At 28.6% G+C, this 22,494-nt stretch overlaps 2 protein-coding genes across 4 annotated transcripts; one reads left to right on the top strand and one right to left on the bottom strand.

The window, feature by feature from the left end:
• Positions 1-545: 545 nt before the first annotated feature.
• Positions 546-9,171, bottom strand: LOC129988331 (oocyte zinc finger protein XlCOF19-like). 3 transcript variants are annotated; one of them, XM_056096536.1, is made up of 3 exons: positions 8,990-9,171; positions 7,661-8,099; positions 546-1,727 (listed from the first exon to the last, which is right to left on the bottom strand). In XM_056096536.1, exon 3 carries the CDS (start codon positions 1,553-1,555, stop codon positions 767-769), a length of 789 nt encoding a protein of 262 aa, XP_055952511.1. In that variant the 5' UTR covers positions 1,556-1,727; positions 7,661-8,099; positions 8,990-9,171; the 3' UTR covers positions 546-766. The 3 variants fall into 3 exon arrangements, with proteins under 3 accessions (XP_055952511.1, XP_055952512.1, XP_055952513.1); XM_056096537.1 differs by lacking the exon at positions 7,661-8,099; XM_056096538.1 differs by lacking the exons at positions 7,661-8,099; positions 8,990-9,171 and adding an exon at positions 1,885-2,000.
• Positions 9,172-9,257: 86 nt separating this feature from the next.
• LOC129988327 (zinc finger protein 271-like) lies at positions 9,258-22,234 on the top strand. The gene is made up of 3 exons (XM_056096532.1): positions 9,258-9,453; positions 13,416-13,521; positions 17,785-22,234. Exon 3 carries the CDS (start codon positions 18,378-18,380, stop codon positions 19,623-19,625), a length of 1,248 nt encoding a protein of 415 aa, XP_055952507.1. The 5' UTR covers positions 9,258-9,453; positions 13,416-13,521; positions 17,785-18,377; the 3' UTR covers positions 19,626-22,234.
• The last annotated feature ends 260 nt before the right edge of the window (positions 22,235-22,494 follow it).

Raw genomic sequence — 22,494 nt, forward strand, 5'->3', positions numbered from 1 at the left:
TGGTGTAATTATTAGGCGATCTCCCACGGGCGTCACAGTAGGGTGTTGGACTGTGAAACATCAACACACTATTTCAAGCATTTGCAAGAGAAAAGCAATAAATAAAATAATTTCTATAAATATGCCATATAATAATTTTAACTATCTATGTATAAATTACATAAGTCAATGAATGCGTAAATGACTGAATAAAAATATAACTTCACAAATTGTTTTTTTTTTCTCATGAAACTTAAATACTGGTTTTCTCATTATGAAAGAAATTTTCATTTTTTTTGTATCAAATTTTGTTTATATCCGCATATGCTTGCGAATATGTGAGTGAATATTGGGGGGAAAAAAACTTCAATTTTTTTTCTTTGTCTAAGACTACGAAGGTCCTTGCTTTGTGTCGCCCCCGACAACAATGTTTAGTTAATTAAATTCAACAAGAGAATTATTTAAATCGTAAAGATAACATTTTTTCATGCATAAGCGTACAAACAAAATACTTATTTGCTTGATTATTATGTATGAGAATATTGAGTCCAATCACTTTTCTGAGTAAAAATTTGAGATTTAACATGCTTAATTAAATTATTTTTCGAAGACAATTTTTCCTTAAAGTAACGTTAAGAAATGAGTTTCCCATTTGTATGACATCAATTGCATTCCAATGACATTTATAATGACTTCTTAATTCCAATTACATTTACAAGTAAAATTTTTATTACATACATCACAAGAATAGGGCTTTTCATTTTTATGAACTCGATAATGCTGAAACTTAAGAAATTGGTTTTTCATCTGTATGTCTTCGATAATGCTCTTTCAATTGACCTTTAGAATTAAACCTCAGATTGCATACATCACAAGAATAGGGCTTTTCATTTTTATGAGTTAGATAATGTCCTCTTAAAGACTGTTTATGAGAAAGTTGTTTATTGCAAATTTCACAAGAATAAGGTTTTTCATTAGTATGGCTACGGTAATGGCTGTTCAGACACTGTTTCAAAGAAAACCTTTTTTCACATACAATACAAGAATATGGCTTTTCATTCGTATGAGTTCGATAATGCCTTTTTAAATACTGTTTTGTAGAAAAAGCTTTACTGCATGTGTCACAAGAATAAGGTCTATCACCTGAGTGAATGCGTTTATGTTGATTCAAATTACTTTTCTGAAGAAATAATTTACCGCACATATCACAGGAAAAGGGTTTCTCGTTCGAATGAAGCCGATAATGATAATTTAAGCGATGTTTGTGGGAAAAGTTTTTTCCACACTTATCACAAGAAAAGAGTTTTTCATTAGTGTGACATCTTGAATGCTTATTCAAATAACCTTCTTTAGAAAATTTTCTGCCACATGTATCGCACGAATAGGGTTTTTCCACGGCATCATTACGAACGGATTCACATGAACAACTTTTCCCAAAGAAAAATTCACCACATAAATCGCATTTGGGATTCTGATTTGTCCGAGTTTGAATGTGAATATTTGTATCAATGCCACATGCGTCATGGGGCGGATCGCTAACTAAATTTGCTTCATTCGTCTTGACAGAAACCTCCATCCTCTTTTTTCTGAACAAATTTTTACTTTAAAAAAAATGTGGTAAAGTCGCATGAGTTGTAATCGCCCATTAGGCAATGCTTTTCATTCGTACATAATAAGAACTACATTCTACTTTCTTTTGAAGTAGACACTTTATTCCTTCACTGCATGCTCCTATCCTCAAAAGTCATCTAGAAAAAGAAAATTCAATCTCAGTATCACATCATGTTTCTACACAATTTGTCATTATACAATCGTTCAAAAGACTAAATTATTAAAAACTTCAATTCTTTGTTTGCTTCTTTTTTTTTTGTCAAATTAATGGAATACGTTTTTAAAATAACTTACAAGTTACTACAGTTTATAAATCAGTTTTGTAACTAAAGGGCTTTTTAAGTGAATATTCAGGCCGCGGTGGCCTGGTGATAAGATCTCGGCTTCGGAACCGGAGGGTTTCAAGTTCGAGACCAGATGACACCGAAGAACCGTCGTGTAAGCTGGTCTGGTGCATGTTAGATCCGTCGGAGCCAAACATCCTTCCGCTGGTGTGGAAGTTTAGAGTGGAGGTGCCAGCACAGCTGCCGTCCTCGTCATCTGACCGCGGTTCAAAATGACGAGGTCCGTCCCAAAAGAGTCCTACAGTTGTTTTAAAACGGGACATTAACATAAATAAACTTAAGTGAATATTCATCAGTTGGAAAAATCTCGAGTAGTGAGTTTTCAACTTTTTTTTTGTATCATTTGTAATCTTACAAGATATAATTTGGGATTAAAAATATTTGCCCTAGATTAGCCCGATTGCTATTAATAAAAATCGAAGTATTTAAACTATTATTGTATCGACGATTAAAAAAAAAAAAAAAAAAAAAAAAGGACATGCCCAAATATTGCCATTTTTGAAAATATGAAATTTAAGGTCACTCAACAATTATTTTTTTTTCAGTATTTTACTGAAGAAATATGATGTTTTTGCCTTTAATTTTTTTATGCTGGAGTCTCATACATATGATTTAATTTGATAAGAGCAATATATTTATAGGAGCCTCCAGTTACAAGAAATTGCACTTTCAAAAGCAATAAAAATCAAATTTTCAATCCTGACGAGCTCTTTAGCTAAAAGATTAAATAATATAATGAAATATATGCAGTAGAATATTCCCTAGGAGTGGGGGCACCTCCAAAATAAGAATTCCAATAGGGTGGTTGGTTTCTGATGGGCACAGAAATGATGTGGGAAAGGCTATTTCTTACGGATGACGGAATGTGCCTCTAATGGAGGGGTTGTACCGTGGCCGGATATGGCCTTAGGCCTCAACCACAGTTTCCCTAAACGCTGTAAAGGTCATTCAGATTTTCCCAAATATCTTCAACGCGGAAGGAAAGAGCCATCTGTAGTCTAATTGAGTTATTTATGAAGTATATAAATCACACACTTTTATTCTTTGTATGATTATGTTTCAATTTATCTACCGTGCTATTAGTTGGATTTTGCATTGCTTTTACATTAAAACGGACATTTCGTTCCATTAATTATAGAGGTAAGTGTACAGGGTGGGCAAAAAATCCATAAAAACTTTAAAAATTCATAAAACCCGAAAAAATAATCGAAATAAAAAACGGTTTGCAGGTTTAGCACCGATAAGTAGCGGAATCTTTTTAAGACAAGAAAAAATAATTAAAAAAACATCCGATAGGTAGCGTTTTGTACATAAGTTAAAGAAACGAAACGCAAATAACAAAAATAATGTTCCCGAATCATTCACTAAAGCAATATGTGTTCCACATGTCCACCACCACAGGTCATAACACATGCAGGCGTGTCGCAAATCCAGCAACGGCAGAGTGCAGCATGTTATACATGACATCTCTCGGCGGATTGCATCTTTCAATTCCGGCAGCCAGGATGGACGGGATCGATACAGCCGAGATTTTAAATTTCCCCATAGCCAAAAGTCTGCTAGAGTCAGATCTGGAGACTGAGGAGACCATGGAAACTTGCAATGTCTGCTAATGATTCTATCATCTCCGAACGTCTATATCAGGAATTCCTTGACTCTGAGCATTTATTGCCACCGTTTATCACCCATTTACCGGACACTGTATTTCAAAGAAGAGGGCTCCCATGATGAAGGAACCTGTGGAGCCACAACACAATGTGACTTTTGGGGAATGCAGTGGTTTCTCATATACATCGCGGATTTGACGTGTCGCCATGGAGCGAAAAAGGCGCTTCATCTGTCCACAAGATGTTAAAGACCCAGGAGGGATTTTGATCAATTTTGCATAGAGCTCACCTCGCAAATGCTTCTCTCTCTACGGTATCAGCTGGTAAAAGTTCATGGCAAGATCGTAATTTTGAATCAAGAACTTATTTATAATTGCCTGTCTAGTTTGCATATTTCCAACTAAGTACCAGCGCCATCTGTCGGCTGTTTTTTTATTATTTTTCTTATCTTAAAAAGATAAGGAAAAATAATCCCGTGACCTATTAATGCTAAACCTGCAAACCATTTTTTTTTTATTTCAGTTGTTTTTCCGGGTTTTATGAATTTTTACAGTTTTTGTGGACTTTTTTCAGGTACCTATATGGAAAACAGAATAGGTAATAATTCTTAAAATTGTACAACTAAAAATGCTCATCACAAGCTAAATCTTCAAGTCTCTCGCCGAAGGAAAATTAAACCGAGAAACAGCAAGAGATAAAAGTGATATGAAGAATAATCAATATTTCCTGAACAAAATAGCTGCCAAATACGTGGCAAATGAATCAGTGATGTGACAGAACTAGTAAATATATTGTACTTCATTCATGACTTGCATAACATACATGATATCCTCTCGTCAGGAGGACTTAACAAAAACATGTGAATGAATAAGTCACCGGATAAATAAATAATTTTTTCGATGGAGTTTAATGGACTCCATTTCCATATCTCTTTCATCTTTGTAAGCGACAGCTGATTGTCTTTCTAAATTGATAATGATTTATAAATTAACATATTCATTTTTACTTATGCGGAATAACGAATATTAAATATCCTAAAGCATCTCTGTTTAAAGGGGTTGGTTACTATCGTAATTTAATACTGTGTATTCTTAATAAATGTGAATTTTTATCTGTATCCTCAATATTAGCAATAACATAAATAAATTTAATAGTTCTCTTCTTTGGAAATGTAAACATATCATGGAACACACTGAGAGAAAAAAATTACTGTATCAATCATTATTGCCTTTTTGAAAAATTATTAGAAACATTTTTTTTAATTTCCATATCCATATGCAGCATTGGTTAACAGAGAATCATAGAAAACATTTAAATCCATTAAATAGAATATTTAAAAAGATTTTAGTTAATATATATATATATATATATATATATATATATATATATATATATATATATATATATATATATATATATTCAAATTAATTACGCAATTATTGTTTCGTAAGATTTAATCCTTTTAAAAAGAAATTTTGAGCTTCTTTTGCTTAGAACAAAAAAATAATAAAAATTCAGAATTACAATGCTTTTGAAAATATCAGTAAATAAAATTTATAAGCTATTTAAGAATCAAAAATTAATATTTACGTGATATTTCTACTAATAATAAATATAAATATATGCGTGTTAGCATTCCATAGGCCAGACCATTTGATCTGCGGTGACCAAATTTGGTACATATATATCTTGGACTGAAGAAGCGTTCATCTCAGAATGACTTTTAAAAAATTTTAATCAATAAAAAATTGAGCAAATATTTGACATTATTTCTGTGAAAACTTTGGAAAATTTGACTTGTTAAATAAAAATTGTTATTTTAACCATACCAATTTAATAATTATGCAAAAAATTAAATATTAAAAAGAATATTCCTTTGCCTAATTTTCAACTGTAGATTACATTATTGACCTGAGGTCAAACCGTTTTAATTATTTCATCAAATATTTAATCTCATGCTTTTCTTTCCATTTAATAATTCCTTAGCTTTCCATTGTTGAAAGCTAAGGAAGAAGAGTTCTCTGTAATATCTGTGTAATTTATAAATTTTTTTTTTTAAAAAAGGAAGTTACAATACAGCGAAATTAAGAAGGTAGATGACCCGCATATTTGCATTTTCAATAGTGCTATGATATAACATCATAGAACTAGTCTTCATTCGATAGGCTCATGAACAGATATTTGAGAATTTAAAAGAATCATGGACATCATTATATCTAAATGATTTAATTGAAATTAAATATAACTGATGTCCTTGGGGAATCAGTTGCTTGCCACTAACAACCTAACAAAAAATAAAATAACACTTCAAAATTATTTGTAAAAAAAATGTCAAAATATATATAAATTGACCATATATATAACTGCCCACAGATAGTTTATATACTTGAGAACTTCTTTTTGATAAATTAAAAAAGTAATCTCAACTTTTAATACAAAAGTGATGACCTCGATCTTTTGATGATCCAAATGAATTTTCCTTGAATAGAAACTGGTATTACAAATTTGACACTATTTCTTTGGCACAAAATTGTTTTCGAGAAAGAAGCATTCAGTAGGTAACATAAATTTAGTATTCAAGTAAACTGAAAGACACATACTCTTAAATTAAAATAAATTAATGAATCTGCCAAAGACAATTAAATCATAAATATTTAAAATATATGAAAAAAATGAATTGATATATCATTAGAAAACTACATTGTGAAAAAATGTTTGCAGTCATATATTTCTGCATATAAATTATGACAACTGAATATTAATATTTTCATTTACAATAAATTAAATTAACATTTTCTTTTTAATATTTAGTGACTCTATCCAGTTAATGTTGAGAATTGTAAGAATCACTAAATATTGCAATTTTAAGTAAATATCCGCTCAACTTATTTTAGAGATTTTTGAAATCAGAAAAATATAAATACATAATTTTCATAAGTTTAAAAAAAAAAAGAACAGAAAGAAAGAAAAAAAGAATATAATAATTAGACGCTGAGGAGAAAACCAGAAAATATTCTGGCTTGCAGAATCTTAATGACATGCAAGTGTACCATTACTTTTTGTCATTTCAAACAAATAAGTCAAAGCTTCATTACCTAGACTAAACTACATTATTCTCATTAATGCTATATTCTGTGTGCAGTACATTTTAATTTACTGCATTAGTACCATTTGGAAATTTTGATAATTTAGCAATAATATAAATTCATGCATTATCAAAATTTTAAATCATGGCAAATACGAAAAAAGTTTGAGAACAAACGCTGTGTGTGTATATATATATAGCTCTCTGAAACTTCTTCCATTATCAACACTATAATAAACATGTCAAAATTTGTACTATATATATATTTTTTAAATTTTTTTATCATTTATCTACATTATTTATAATAAAAACAATCCACTTAAATAAATTCATTATACCTGTTGCAAAATGAGCACTGAAAGATGAAAAATTACACTTCTTGACAAGATAATGAAATGCACAATAATTATCAGATCATATTAATATTTATGATAAATATTTCAATATTTCATAAAATGTGGGTTTTAAAGAAAGTAGCAACAGTTCTTCAACAGGAACAGAAAGAGTCACCACATACAAATTCTAAAAAAAAAAAAAAAAAGATCCAAACTAAACTATCTTTCTAATATAATTAGCAAAAATCCTATATATGTAAAATATTATAAAAATATAGCTGACATGTGTAAAGATCAAACATGATTTGTATGATGCATTAATAATTCAACAGGTTTAAAAGTGTGTGTATATATATATATATGTATGTGTGTGCTATTAAGAAATTTGACAACATATCAAACACAATGAAACAACATTATTGTGTTCAGTAAGTAACTGTAATATATATATATATATATATATATATATATATATATATATATATATATATATATATATATATATATATATATATATATATATATATATATATATATATATATAAGGATATTAAGAATGCTATCTTCTTGCATATTTAGCAATTCAGACAGATAAAAAAAAAGTCAACTAATTTGTGATTGACCTTTGGATTTTTGATTGTTAAGTATTTAAAGTTTGAAGGATCAAATAGCTGTTTGTCAACAAAAGTAAATTTTTACCTGTGACTGAAATTTCATCAATGGCCTGACAAATTACTTTCTTCATAAAAACAGAATGAATGGAAGTGAATTGCATAAATGCTGGCTAGAAAACACCCACGAGTGAAATGAAGGATTATGATTTGGATGCATCCATAGTGATAATATTATAGTTTTAAAATTCTTTTTATACATATTTTTCAGAGAGGTTCTTCATCATAAAACAGGATGAGCTTTATTTTAGAAGTTAAAATCTGATAGAATTGGATCTCACAAAAGTTGTTTCAAAAGACGATAGAATAAAGCAAAGCAATAATGTCATCTGCAGAAGTGTCTACATCTGTAAACAAATTTTCAGTCAAAATCTTCATCTTTTTCTACAGTCTTGTTTTTTAGGTACATTTTACAATATTATTTTTAGTTCCAAAGCTGTTGCCAATCTTCTGCAGGCATTCTTTCTCTAATAACAATAAATATAGCACAATCATGTTTTTGTCAGGTACAAATAAAATATAATTACAAGAACAAGAAATTTGACAAAAAAAAATTTAACTTAAAAGATATAAATTTACTTTTTAACTAAATAAAAATTGATAAATATTGATAATATAATCAGGGGTTTTAATAAAAAAATATAGAACGTAAATGGTGTAAAACAAATATATATCTCACAAATAATGGACAACAATATTCTAAAAAGCATATACTTGTGCATATTTGTTTTTAAATTTTAAACCTGTAGTTTGATTAATTAAATTTATTAGATTTGAAGTATGCTCATTTCATAAACATGAAAATTTTTACTTTATCAGATAAACATTTTTTTTTAATGTTTAATACATATCAGCATTCAAAATTAAAAACATATAAGATACCATTAAATTAAAAATAAGTATACTCACTCTATTACACACATATGATGTTATATATCATAACAAACAAATACAAGATAAATTTCGTTTGTAAATTTTTTTTGTTTAACATAAAATTTCAATATGTTATAAACTGCAATATCTGTAGTACATTCAACAAGATCATATCTTGCTAAAGTTTTATACACTTTATAAGATTAGGTTCATTAATTGTGAAAAATCACTAAAATGATTACTATTTAATAATATTATTTATTTGATGTAGTATTTCATTGTTATTTCTTATCAGTAATATGTAAATGTTTATATGAAAGTAATTCTTATGAAAAGAAATACAATAACACTAAAAAATACCTGAAAATAAAAAATTTAGAATAAAACAAAATTCATGAGGCACCTGTTGTATAAAAATTAAATATGATTACTATTCTTATTTCGAAAAAAATTAAAGTATTTCAATTTTAAGACAAATCCTTACATCAGAAGCTGAATCTGCAGCATTTTTCAATAACGTTGTGTGAAAAGTCCGAATTTGCTAGATTTGAAAACAGATATTGACTAGAATGTAAACAGAATGGGATAAATCGTTCATTCCGAACTGGAAGTGCCGTTCAATACTGCAAAGAAAACGGCCGCAGAGAAGATCTCTTTCTCTGTGACCGAGACCTTACTACCAAGCCAGCGCGGAACGGAATTTGACACTCTAGAAATCGACCAGACCATGTCAACCTAAATGAGTACAATCAGCAATTCTTTTCTCATTATTTCGTTTGATTTTTTTTATAGAATTCGAAGCCGAACTGGTATTCGAATAATGAACGAATGGCCATGAAGGATTTCTAAACCTAACGACTACTTCTCAGGATGCAAGTTTGTTTACAAAACAATGACTGAAAACGATACTTTGTACAAGTTATTAAGAAAACAGCAGAATTTTAATAAGTAGGCTTTAATCAAATAATTACTGTAAACTATATTTTCATGTATTATTTATTTTTCGTTTTAATAACAACATTACAAGAAGAAAAAACTGTAGTTGTTAAATTGTAATTAAGTATTTGAAAAATCTGCTGCCTTTTAATATCCTTAGTTACTTTTCCATATATAAGATTTGAACTTTTTACACATTAAGATAAGAATATTTGGGTATTGGGCTTAGATTAAAGTTTTGAGTAAAAATTATTATGATCTTAAAGAAATTTAAAGTATATGCTGTGTTTTAGTATAGCTGTCAAAAATTTTAAACATTTTATAGGCAAACTTTGTACTAATTGAAGTAAATTACTACCAAAATAAACTACATTCTTTAGACTAGAGAATATATTAGAATTTCAAAATTATTAATAAAATAGTTTACAGTAACTAGAGCAATTATTTATAAGGTTTTCAGTAATATTAAATGTTATTTTTTAGATAAATGAAAATAATTAAAAAAATTTACCATATGATATGAATTTTTCCAAACAAATTCCTTAGAGAACTGCTTAAATTTAATCATAAAATTTCTAACCAACCTATTGATAAAATAAAATTTTTAATGATGAAATTATTTATATAATTTATTTTTGAGAAAAATACATGTTTAATTTAAATTTCAATACTTTTATTTTTTACAGTATTGTTTAGAAATATGATGGAATTCATCATATTTATAGATTATGTCCTTATACTATTGTGCTTTATAAATTTTTATCTTTAACATTTTCTCTAGCAATTTTGTTGTTTTAGCTTTGCAGTATCTTTTGTTACTAACCCCTTCCAGTAAGAATTAATAATGAAAAATTGGGCACAAAACAGCGATTTAATTTTTATTAAAAACAAATTTCATTTTATAATTCTTGCATAATGTTAATTAAAACTATATTATTCATATGGATATGATTGTAATTCATAAGTTCATATTCAATACTTTGTCAAAAACCTCTAATGACTTCGAATAAGTACTTAGTTTTACCAACATCAGAGCATTTACACCAGGCACTCTCACAAATTTCTTTATTTCATGCACATTATCTATTTCCTTCCATTCTTCTGATGATGTGTCTACGATTCCAGAATATTTGCTAGAATCACTTACTAGTCGCCTAGTATGTTTTTATCTTCTTGGTAATATTTCACTATCATGAGTTTCATTATCAGTATGACATAAATATTTACTTATTTCTTCTGATTCTTCAGAATCCCTCCAATCACCTTCATATTCATAATCTGCACTATCCATTACTGTATTCAGTTCACAACATGTTTTTCTTTTAGAAAACCGATGTTTACCCTAAATGTTTATAAAATTGAAACCCCACTGATTAACAACAATTTAGTTGCGATTTGTATCAAGAAATTCTAATTGTAAGCAATATGTTATAAAAATCCATGATAATAATATAAGTAATAAAAGTGATGCTGGATTCAATATACTAGACCCTTTAAACCAAATTTATTATCATATTCTACAGTAACTTTAGTCGCGTTGTGAGTATAACTTGTCATCGTGCTGTATTCATGAAAATTCAATAACAAACTATACTTGTCCTTTTACTTGAAGAGGTTTAACTCTTTATTGAACTTATTGTAGTTATGAATGCTCCAAATATTAAGTTTGATAGCTCATCATTAATTTTTATGAGTAAAGTTTATTTCTATATCTCAAAAATTTAAAACTTTGTTAATATTCTTCAATTTAAAAATAATTGTTTGTGATTATTAGAAACAACTACTGTTTATTTATCACATTTCAATTTGTATTCCCTTTTTTTGAGAATAATTGTCAGACTATTCCAAATTGCAGTTTTTTGAAGGACAGATCTAATATCTTTTCTCCTCAATCGGACTTTTACAGTTAAATTATTTTTGTTATTACCCATTATTATAAATTCCAAAATAAATTGATATTGCAGGCCTGATTAAACTGCAGTTATTATCTCAAAAAGTTAATTGGAATTTAAATGGAGGATACATTTAATTATGGGGAATAAATAATTAACATTGCCATATTTAAAAATTGTTTTTCAAACTCAAAATATGCTCTTGACAATTTGTCAAAAACATATTTCCATGAAGAAAATGCTGTTAGAGAGAGAGAGAGAGAGAGAGAAAAGCTTTATATAAAGCATTCTTTTCATGAAATCTGTACTTATATAAAGCTCAATGTGTGTGTGTGTGTTGGCGTTCTACAGGCCATACCGTTTGACCTACAGCTACCAAATTTGGTACATGTATACCTTAGAGGTCGGCAATGTGCACCTGGGGTCCCATTTTTTGAATTTTTAATTAGAATTTTAATTATTAATTAAAAACTAACTTTCCCGCCAAATGAGTAAGGCTTCAGTTTTTCCCCCACCGCCAAATGAGTAAGGCTTCAGTTTCCCCCCCCCCCCACTCTAATGAGGCTAGGCTTAAGATTTTTCGGTCAATTATTTCAAACGATTCTGTTTATTTTCTAAATTTTTGATGCACTTAAAATTAAATATTGTTAATTAATCGATCTTTGAGATTCATTTTGAAGTACTTTTGAATTAAAATAAAACAGAATAAAGGAAATTAAAAATTTCTAATCCGCATAGCATTACCCCAACTGGCTTAGAAAAATTCACGCATTTGCGTTACCTTAACTGGCGTAGAAAAATTCACGTATTTGCGTTACCTTAACTGGCGTTGAAAATTCGCGCATGCACATTGTGTTCTGATTGTTGAGAATTATTATCAACGGATGCAGACTGGATTTAAATTATTTTTAGATTCATTGTATGCTTTTGTAATTAAAATGTATTTATGTTAGTTATATATTTTTTGTATATGCTTATAGTTTTAAGTACATCGTTTTTTAAGTAGTTTTTTTAAAACCTGTTTTCAACCGTTTATTTTAAACGATTCGTTTTATTTTCTTAGTGTTTGATGCATTTAAAATTAAATATTGTTAATTGATCGATCTGGTCATGATGAATCTGAGAAAATTTTGTTGACAAATTCTTGAAATATTACATAAATTAAGAAAGATATTCTTTAGTGCCCATAAAGTTTAAACGCTCAGTGACTGTTTTCAGTAATCATATTACAAAAAAATACTTTGTTTCAGTAAAAAATATTATTATATTAATTGCAGATTAATCCTTTCCACTTTAATTTAAAGTATAAATTCTACGGGTGCTAACAGAAAATTAGAGAGATACATATTACGTTATGACTGAAGGCGTTTATAATATTATGAGTGAATTATATGACTATCAAAATTTGAAGTTTTAAAATATTTTGATGAAGAAGCTATTAAAGTAGGAACTGCATAAAACATTAATTAATTAAAATTTTAACGAACATTAAGATTGGCGAACCGGCTGGTCGCCAAAGGCGGTTAGTAAATAATAAATCACCCTTTGGTTTCATACAAAGCGAAAATTGCACATTAGTTTGTATGAACATATTAAAATTAATTGGAAAAATATTTTTCGCCGAATTTTTGAACATTTTTTTTTTTTTATATTTAATCTTTATCGAAGTGCTGACTTAAAAAAATATTTTCCTAAAACGAAATTAATCTATTAGTTTTATTTTCTTAGGTATTTGTATTTTTTCACAATATTGCGCTTTTATTATTGCTATTGCTTTTATAGTAAGCAATTACATTTTAAGATCTTAGTAGTCAATTTCAGTTTTTTTATTACATTACCTGTCTGTTATTGAAAATGATCCATTAACTATTGGTGCTGCCCGAAATGACTTAATCTTTCTTGGTTATCACAAAATGCATAACTGATTAATATAAAAAGTAAAATAAAAAAATGGATATTTAACATAATAAAAATGAAGTTCTCATCTGAAGTTATTATTTTTTTAAGCTAATCTCTAATTTATGTATTGCAAATTGCCTTTATCATTTCTAAATTTGTTTTCTGAAGCAGTATTTTATTTAGGGAAAAGAACTAGTGACTAAGCAGTGAAGCTATTTTGAGCAATTCAATAATGTTCGATCACATGTTACATACGGATGGATATAATTCAAGGATATTTACCATAAAGGTATGTATTTAATATTTGTAGTCGTCAAATTAGAATTATTTATTTTTTAGAAGTTTTTATTTTTAAATTATAGAACGATTTTATGATTAAAATCTTTACTAATGATAAAGATGAATGTATATGTGTTTTGACACTCTACAGGATAAACCGTTGGTCCTACATTACAAAATTTGGTACACACACACACACACACACACACACACACACACACACACACACACACACACACACACACACACACACACACACACACACACACACACACACACACACACACACACACACACACACACACACACACACACACACACACACACACACACACACACACACACACACACACACACACACACACACACACACACACACACACACACACACACACACACACACACACACACACACACACACACACACATATATATACACCTTGGAAGATGGGAATGTGCACTTCTTAGCAATTTTTCCCCCAATTTTAATCAAAGTTTTAATTAAGAATTAAGTGAAATTTCAAAGTTTTTTCGTGATACCATTGCACAAAAAACAATTTTACAACTTTTCAAAATATATATAAAAAAAAATTTCTTTGTTATGATAACAATTTAATAATAGAGCAAATTTTTCTTAAATTTTGATCCTTTTTTTCCCCATTAGTTTCCAAAAATAGATTACATTATTGTTCTGAAATTGAAAACGTTTTCATTGTTTCATCAAAGAATTAATTGCGGAATTTCTGCCTTTGTAAAACTAAATAAAAATTCAGTATAATATCTTTTTAAAAGACAAGAATAAAAAGACGAGGCATTTGCAATATCGTGAAAGATAGTAGAAAGGTGATAGGGATTGCAATACCGGGATACCGAATACCGGTATTTTGAGCCATTTGTACAATTTTGTAATACCGGTATTCACAAGTTTAAATACTGGTTTTTCGGTATTTACTAGAAATTTTTAAAATTGTCTCCACTATATGTTCAGGGATCGCCAACATAGCAAAATAGTATACGTTTTTGTTTTTATGTCTCCCTAACGAGCGAAATTAATTAACTAATTAATGGCTTAATTAATTGCTTAAATCTAAATTAGCGAAACATGGATTATCCCTGAAAGAAGAAATTGTATCCATAATGATTGATGGAGCAACAGTTATGAAAAAAGTTGGAAAGTTGATTGGTGCAAATCAGCAATTGTTTTATGCTCATGGAATTCAGTTAGGAATAATAGATGTATTATACCAAAAAAATAAAGAACAGAAGAATCCAAATACTGTGGATATAGACACTTCGGATTCCAACTTTGAAGAGAGTAAGAGTGAGAGTGATTGACAATGAAGATAATAACAATATAATTGTTGATGAAGATATGGCTAATGAGGATGAAATATTAATCCATAAAGAATTGCTTCCTATAATTTATAAAGTTCGAAAGATTGTTAAGATATTTATTTAAACGTTCCCTTATAAAAGATGACATATTATTAAAATACATACTAACTGAAAATAAAACAGAATATATGTTAATACTAGATTTTAAAACAGTTGGAACCGTTTACTCCTAACAGCACATATTATACTAGAACAGCATACATCACTATCTGAAGATTATATATTACATTGAAAAATCGCACAGAAGAAAGGCATATCGAAATAGAAAATGTCTTATGGTATTTACATAATTACAATGATTTTAAAAATGAAAAAGAAGAAAAGAAAAGAACCAATTCAAACCTGATTAAGTTTATAGCAAATTTTCTTAAAATATTTTACCCACAAACCCATCCACATTCAAAAGAATTAGATTCAGTTATCGAAGATTATGATGACACTAATGTCGATATTGAAAAGGAATTGTTTCTTGCACAAAAATTAGAATTTGCGATAAATAAGAAAATTTCAACGAACCAAAATCAATACAGAAATCAGCTATATCCAAAACCATCCGATAAGAAATCGATTTATTTCAAGATGAGGGATTTAGAGGTAAATACTTGGAAAAAGTATATCGCGCATTGCTAACAGTACCACTAACTATCGTAGATGCCGAAAGAGCGTTTTTGACAGCTAGTAATTTTTGCACAAAATTACTTTTCAGACTTAATGACAGTACAATTGATGCATTATGTTTTTTTAAGATCACATTTAAAAAATTTGTAATAGTACCACAGAATGAGTAGTGATATTTACACTTTTTTTGTGATTTAAATAAATAAGATGTTCCTTTACTTTTTTGTGATTATACACTGTTATAATTTATAAGTTACAAATTATTTTTTGTGATATTTACACTCCCTAAGAAAACTGGCAAATAAAACAAAGAAACACCTGTGTTTTCTTTATTTTTCTAAAATTTCTAATACCGGTATTAAAACCGGTATCCCGGTATTCAGATCTAACAAATACCGAATACCGGTATTGAAATTTTGGTCCGGTATTGCAATCCCTAAAAGGTGAATCAGACAATTGCGTGTTTAGTAGTGCTATGGTGTAATGGAACTGCTTTGTAGTAACTTTTTTCCATTAAGAAAATTCATGTGCACAATGTAAAAATATTAAAATGCGATTTTAATGCCACAATTTGATGCCAAAATCATAAACATAAAATTATGTCCAAGTGGTTTAGCTGAAATTAAATTTTACTAATAATCCAGGTAGACCAGCTGATCATCAAAGGTAACTAGTATATATGTTACTGTGAAAACCCGAAATCAGTCAAAACGCGAATTATCTAGGAAACGGTTAATACGGTTTTAATTGACAGCACTAGGGAGAACCCGAAATAACTAGAGAAAACGGGTTCTGACTGACAGCACTAGGGAGAACTGGTTTTCTCTAGTGATTTCCGATTTTGTCCATTTAAAACCGTATGAATCTACATTTGTTGCTTCTGAAATTTTCAAAGTCGATGCAGTAGTTTCCGAATTCTTTTTCTTAGCAGCAAGAAAAGGAGCTGTAGGGACTGGACAAGGGTTCGTCCGCGGTTCTTGTAAAAAAAAGCGTCCTTTCGTATGAAAAATGGTTCTCTTTGAAATTCTACATGTCACAGCAGTTTACCTTGTCAGAATAAGTTATTTGTAAAATCGGTACTTTGTTAAACAATATCCAAATAAAGTTTTTTTTTTTTTATGATAGGTTTTTCCCTCAAACACTGTTTTACTAAGTATAGTTTAATACAATAATTTTGAATAGATATAAATTATTTTGTCTAATAAATCAGACAAAACACGTATAAAACGGGTTCTCCCTATCGCTGTCAGTTAAAACGCGTTTTAACTAGTCAACCAGTTAACTATTTCGACCCCTTCGGAAAATGCATATCTAAATTGTCATAAGCATTATATTATATAAATATAATAAATAATTAGTTATAAATATAATAATTAAATAATTATTATATAAATATAATAACTGTCATTGAATAAACTCATCATAACGCAAAATGTTGTACTTTTTCCATGATGAGTATACTCGTCAAAAGCAAATAACTGGTTAATTCGGGTCTCCCTAGCGCTGTTAGTTGCTAGCTAGTTAATTCGGGTTTTGACTGATTTTAGGTTTTCACTGTAACATATATACAACAATTTGGTAACATTGCCGAAAGTTATAATTTCAATAATATTTTGTAATTAAAATATCATGCAAATTATGCAATATTTAGCTTGCATCTTGTTCACATGTAATTCTACAAAATGTGTACAGCACTTATTAATAGTTCAGGCTGTTCAAAAACGAGATTTATATGATGCTTTTAAAAAAATGACAAAAGGATTCAAAATCACCTTTCTGAAATTTTGAAACTGTACAGTAGTAAAAATTTACTGAGCATTTTCTGATGTTTTAAATTGTTAAATGATCTATATAATTTCATCTGCCATTTGATAATTTATATGAGCATTTAATATTAGAAGTAATATATGCCACCAGAGTAGCTAATTGTAATGAATGAATGAATTGTAATGAAAAGAATGGCTAAGTACTCCCATACTTTTTAGAGATTAAATGTACTAGTGCAATAACATGAATTTCCATTGATCATGTTGCTGCACTGGTACTGCCTGCTGATCCGCCAAAAGGATTTATTTAAACTTTAATTTGTTTTGTTATGGAAGTGCAATATTTTAAAATTATGGCACTCTTTTCTAATCGATCTGCATGCAATCGTTAATCTCATTACCATTTAGTATATCTGTTTTAACTTTTGCATGAATTTGTTAATTTTCCTTAGTTCTAGGTATAAAATGGTGTTAATTTATTTTATGTTATTTAGAAACGACGTTGCATTGTCAAGAGTCTTAGTGAATGGTTATAATTTCGAAGTGTATCCTGAAAATAATAGTGGATGCAGTCAAACGAATGGCAGTTGGAAGGAGAAATGTACGGAATTTCTATCTCAATTCTACCCACAATTCTAAATTGCAATATACGCTGCAATCGGGATAGAATTCAGCACCATAAAATAGAAAAGAATAATTTTTTTTCATTAGATGTGCTTGGAATTTCTCATTTACGCTGTATGATTTTATTGTTTATTAATAAACATATGTGAATATTTGCATATGCATGCATAAAATAGAAATTTGAAACTTGTGTAATAAAGTATAACCCAAATTTTAAAATAATTAATAAAGTATAACGTAGATTTTAAAGTGCACTTAAATTTTAAGAATCATAATTTTATTTGTATAAAGAGAAAAATTTCATGTGCGCTGTTAGAAAAAATATTAGCGAAGTTAGAACATTATTGTGCATGATTTTCTAAAATGTGGTTTTGCAAACTGAAATTGAAGGTTTTGTGGCTAATGAATTAGTATATACTCAAAACTAATTGTTTTTTAATATATATTTTATTTTACTTACATAATGGAATCACCATACGCCTCTAGTTTATATAGTGAATCATTTTCTCAGCAGCAAAATTTAGAAGCATGCATCTCAGCAGCAAAATTTTCTAAAAAATCAATTTTAGAAAATCATTCGCGGACGCATACGAAAGAGAGACCGTTTGCATGCAAAATGTGTGACAAAGCATTTTCACGCAAATCGAATTTGTATGCACATTTACGAACGCATACCAACGAAAAACCATTTGTATGTGATATATGTAATAAAGCATTTTTAGCAAGAACGAATTTAAATAAACATTTACGAACGCATACCAACGAAAAACCATTTGTATGTGATATATGTAATAAAGCATTTTATGACAAATCCGCTTTAAATATACATTTACGGACACATACAAATGAGAAACCTTATGCTTGCTCCATTTGCAGTAAAACGTTTTCTCAGAATCGAAATTTAAAGAATCATTTGCAGACACATGCAATAGAAAAACCATATTCAGATGACATTTGCAATAAAGCTTTTTCTCTGGTACCTCATTTAGAGACATCTTTACAAGCGCATGCGAATGGGAAAAGTGCATGTGATGTATGTAATAAAATATTTTATAATAATACGTCTTTATTTAAGCATTTACGAACACATACGAAAGAGAAACCATTTGCGTGTGATATTTGTAATAAAGCGTTCTCTATTAAATCGTACTTAAAATTACATTTACGTACACATACAAAAGAGAAGCCATATGAATGTGATTTTTGTTGTAAATCATTTTCTCTGCAGCAGCGTTTAAAGATGCATTTTCGGACGCATACAAATGAAAAACCGTATGTATGCAACGTTTGCAATAAAGCTTTTTCTGACAGATCTAATTTAAAGGCACATGCACGGGTACATACGAAACTTGAATTGTTTACTTGTGACACCTGTCATCTAGAGTTTTCTAAAAAGTCTTGTTTAAAAGTACATTTACGTACACATGTCGAAAAGAAACTGTTTTCATGTGACATATGTAGTAAAGCATTTGCACAAAAGTCGAGTTTAAAAGTACATTTGCGTACACATACAAAAGAAAAACCGTACTCGTGTGTCATTTGTAATAAAGCATTTTCTCAGTCTGCGAATTTAAAAGCGCATTTACGGATGCATACAAAAGAGAAACCATTTGCGTGTGACTTTTGTAGTAAAACATTTTCTTACGCAGCAGGTTTAAGGGCACATCTGTCATTACATACTATAGAGAATGTATGTAACATGCCCCAATAATATTTAATATAAAGTGTTATTTCCAGCAGTTTTTATTAATAAATATGAAAGAGAAGGAAATGAAGAAGAAGATTTTTACTTTCTTGTATACGAGGTATACAAAGACAAAATATTTTACTCGTCCAAAAATTTGCTCTCAAGATATTGACTATCCCCACATTTCAGAACTTTCCAAGTCTCTGGAAAGCGCATTTTTTGAAATTATATCTATCTGTGAGTATGATAACTAATAAATGGTTTGAGCTAGATGGATGAAATTTGGTATGCGATCTGTACACCAAATATGTAGATTAAGATAAAATTTGGTATGAAATACATTCAAAGAAAGTTATCTGTCTGTGCGTCCATGTGCAAGTAAACGCGATAACTACAAAGCGTAAAGAGCTAGATGGATAAAATTTGATATATAACCTTGATACTTAAAATATAGATTCGTATCATGCTTTGAATCAAATTTATCAATGGGTTGACCATTCTGTACGTGCACATGCATGTAAATACGACACCTCATAAACGTTATAAATGGCACGGATAAATAGAAATGTGGTATGTGGTTCTTTCTGTACCAAATTTTAGCAAGAAATAGTCGAAAAAAAGGATTCCAATATCCAATTTTCTTCGCTATACTACGAAGCACCAAACACGCATGTGCAGGAGTTTGAAAAAAAGAAGGGACACTTGTGTGCATTCACTGCCGTGACCAATGTCTATGTCCAGTTTTATGTTGGAAAGAGAATGAATAATATCTTTATTAGGGAATAAATATGCGAGAAAGTTTAAGGTAGACCATTCCTACTTGTTTTTAAAATAAATCGTTTGGGAAAAACGTATTAGCCTTTAAAACAAAATAATTTTAAATGAGATTTCTTTTTCACTTCTCATTTTGGCAGTCAAACCACGTGAGGCGCATGAAGACTTCTATTATTACACTGATTCATTTCACTTCAAGACAGTCAATATGTTGCCAGGTGCAAGTTACAGAAATGTTAACTTTTTATTATTATGATACATGTTCTCGTTGAAGACGCATTCTGGGAAGCGCATTACATAAAATGGTTCATTTGGAATATATGCAATGCATGGAAAAGCTCTAAGGATTAATGACATCAGTTTTTTAATTAATATGTGTATGTTATACCAAATGCACTGAAAAAACATTTCATTTCATGAAAGAAAAAAAATTTGTATTCTAAATGATTAATTAGAACAAGATTGTATTCTAATGATTATTAAAGATTTTTTTTATTCTAAATGATTAGATATGTCCAGTGAATAACTCAATTAATTTACTTCTTTAAAATCTTTATTGAAACTTTTAAATGAATGTATCTATTTATGAGCCAATTATTTATTTCCCTGATAAGCTAATCTTAGAATTACTAAAAATATGCCAGTTTTTTTACCATTATATATAAATTAAAATATATTTAATAAACTGTCTAGCAATTGTATTTTTCTGTAGAATATTTTAATTCTTATTTGGCAAATGATGAAAAATTGTAGTAAAAACAAATTAAGTTGCACATATTAAATTAGTAAAATATGTCTAACATATTTTATGAGTTCTTAGAAATTTATTTTAATTAAATTAATTTTCAGAAGTTGATTTTAATTATTATTCAGAAATTTTTCTCTACGTTTACAATACATATGTAAAATATTTGGATTTGTACATCTCCCATGAAAATTTCTGAAGCAACAGTGCCAAATAAAGGGTTGAACAAAAGGATTTTCAACTACGTACACATAAAAAAAATCTTCTGTGGTATTTTAGTCCTTTTTAATTCACACCTGAACATAAAATAGAATTAAAAAAAAAATTAATTAGACTTTATTTTATTTTAAAATAGAACAGCTATTTGATTTGTTAAATAATTTTATACATTACAAAATATATTTCTTTTTGTCTTAAGTGTGGCATTGCAACACTTGCGCTTTATTGTAGAATTTTTTTGTCTTTGAATTACAAGAATACATCAGAACATTAATTGTTTTTACGATCAAAAACTCTCCAGATCGACTTCAAAATCTCTACATTGGAATTACTATCTCTTGACATCAAGTGAATCAAATATATGCCTTGACATACATCAAAGTGTCAAATATGATATTAATATAAAATCTTCTAAATTATCTAAAATGATCGAAATAATTCTTATTTCCTAGTTTTGCTGATATTGTTGTCAGATGAAATTGCAATCATTACTTGTGTCTACTGTATTTTTGTGAAGCAATGACTGTTCATTATTTGTCATTTGTTGCTGATGTGGTATTATAATTATTATATTTTGTTTATTTGTACTACTAAAAGACTTCGAGAGGGAGAGAGGTACTTGGCTGTCAAATCATTTTTACTTCCCACGAAATTCAAGGTTTTTTGTTGTTGTACCATGAACTCCCCAGAATTCTCTTAAGATAGACTTTTTTTTTTGATGAATTTATCTCAGAATAATGATTATGTACATTACGATGGTACATTTTATTCATTTTGTTTTTGTCTTTTTATTAAAAATGTAAATGCATTTTTTGAATTTCGTCCTATGCCTATTCTGTGTTATGTCGTGAAAGATCATACAGTATGTTTGGCTTTATTATAGAATTATTATCAATTTGTGAATACGATTGTTATGTTGATATAAATAATTCATTTTTGAATAAAGAAATATTTTCAAAGATCGTTTTTTTCCTTTGTCATATTTTTTTTAAACTGTAATCTTTTTAAATCTATAATAACCATTGCTTGTATTTATTATAAATACAATTTATTTATAAATTCTGATATGACTTTTCTTTAAAAGACTATTTTTTCAAATTTATTTATTTATGAGTAGTTTTTCATAATGAGCATGAGATATTGTTAATTGTACAT

This window comes from Argiope bruennichi, chromosome 10, assembly GCF_947563725.1.
Source record: "Argiope bruennichi chromosome 10, qqArgBrue1.1, whole genome shotgun sequence".
Taxonomy (NCBI): Eukaryota; Metazoa; Arthropoda; class Arachnida; order Araneae; family Araneidae; genus Argiope; species Argiope bruennichi.

Coding starts and splice junctions, on each gene's coding strand:
- LOC129988331 (XM_056096537.1), bottom strand. CDS start 1,555: ATGGAGGTTTCTGTCAAGACGAATGAAGCAAATTTAGTTAGCGATCCG.
- LOC129988327 (XM_056096532.1), top strand. CDS start 18,378: ATGGAATCACCATACGCCTCTAGTTTATATAGTGAATCATTTTCTCAG.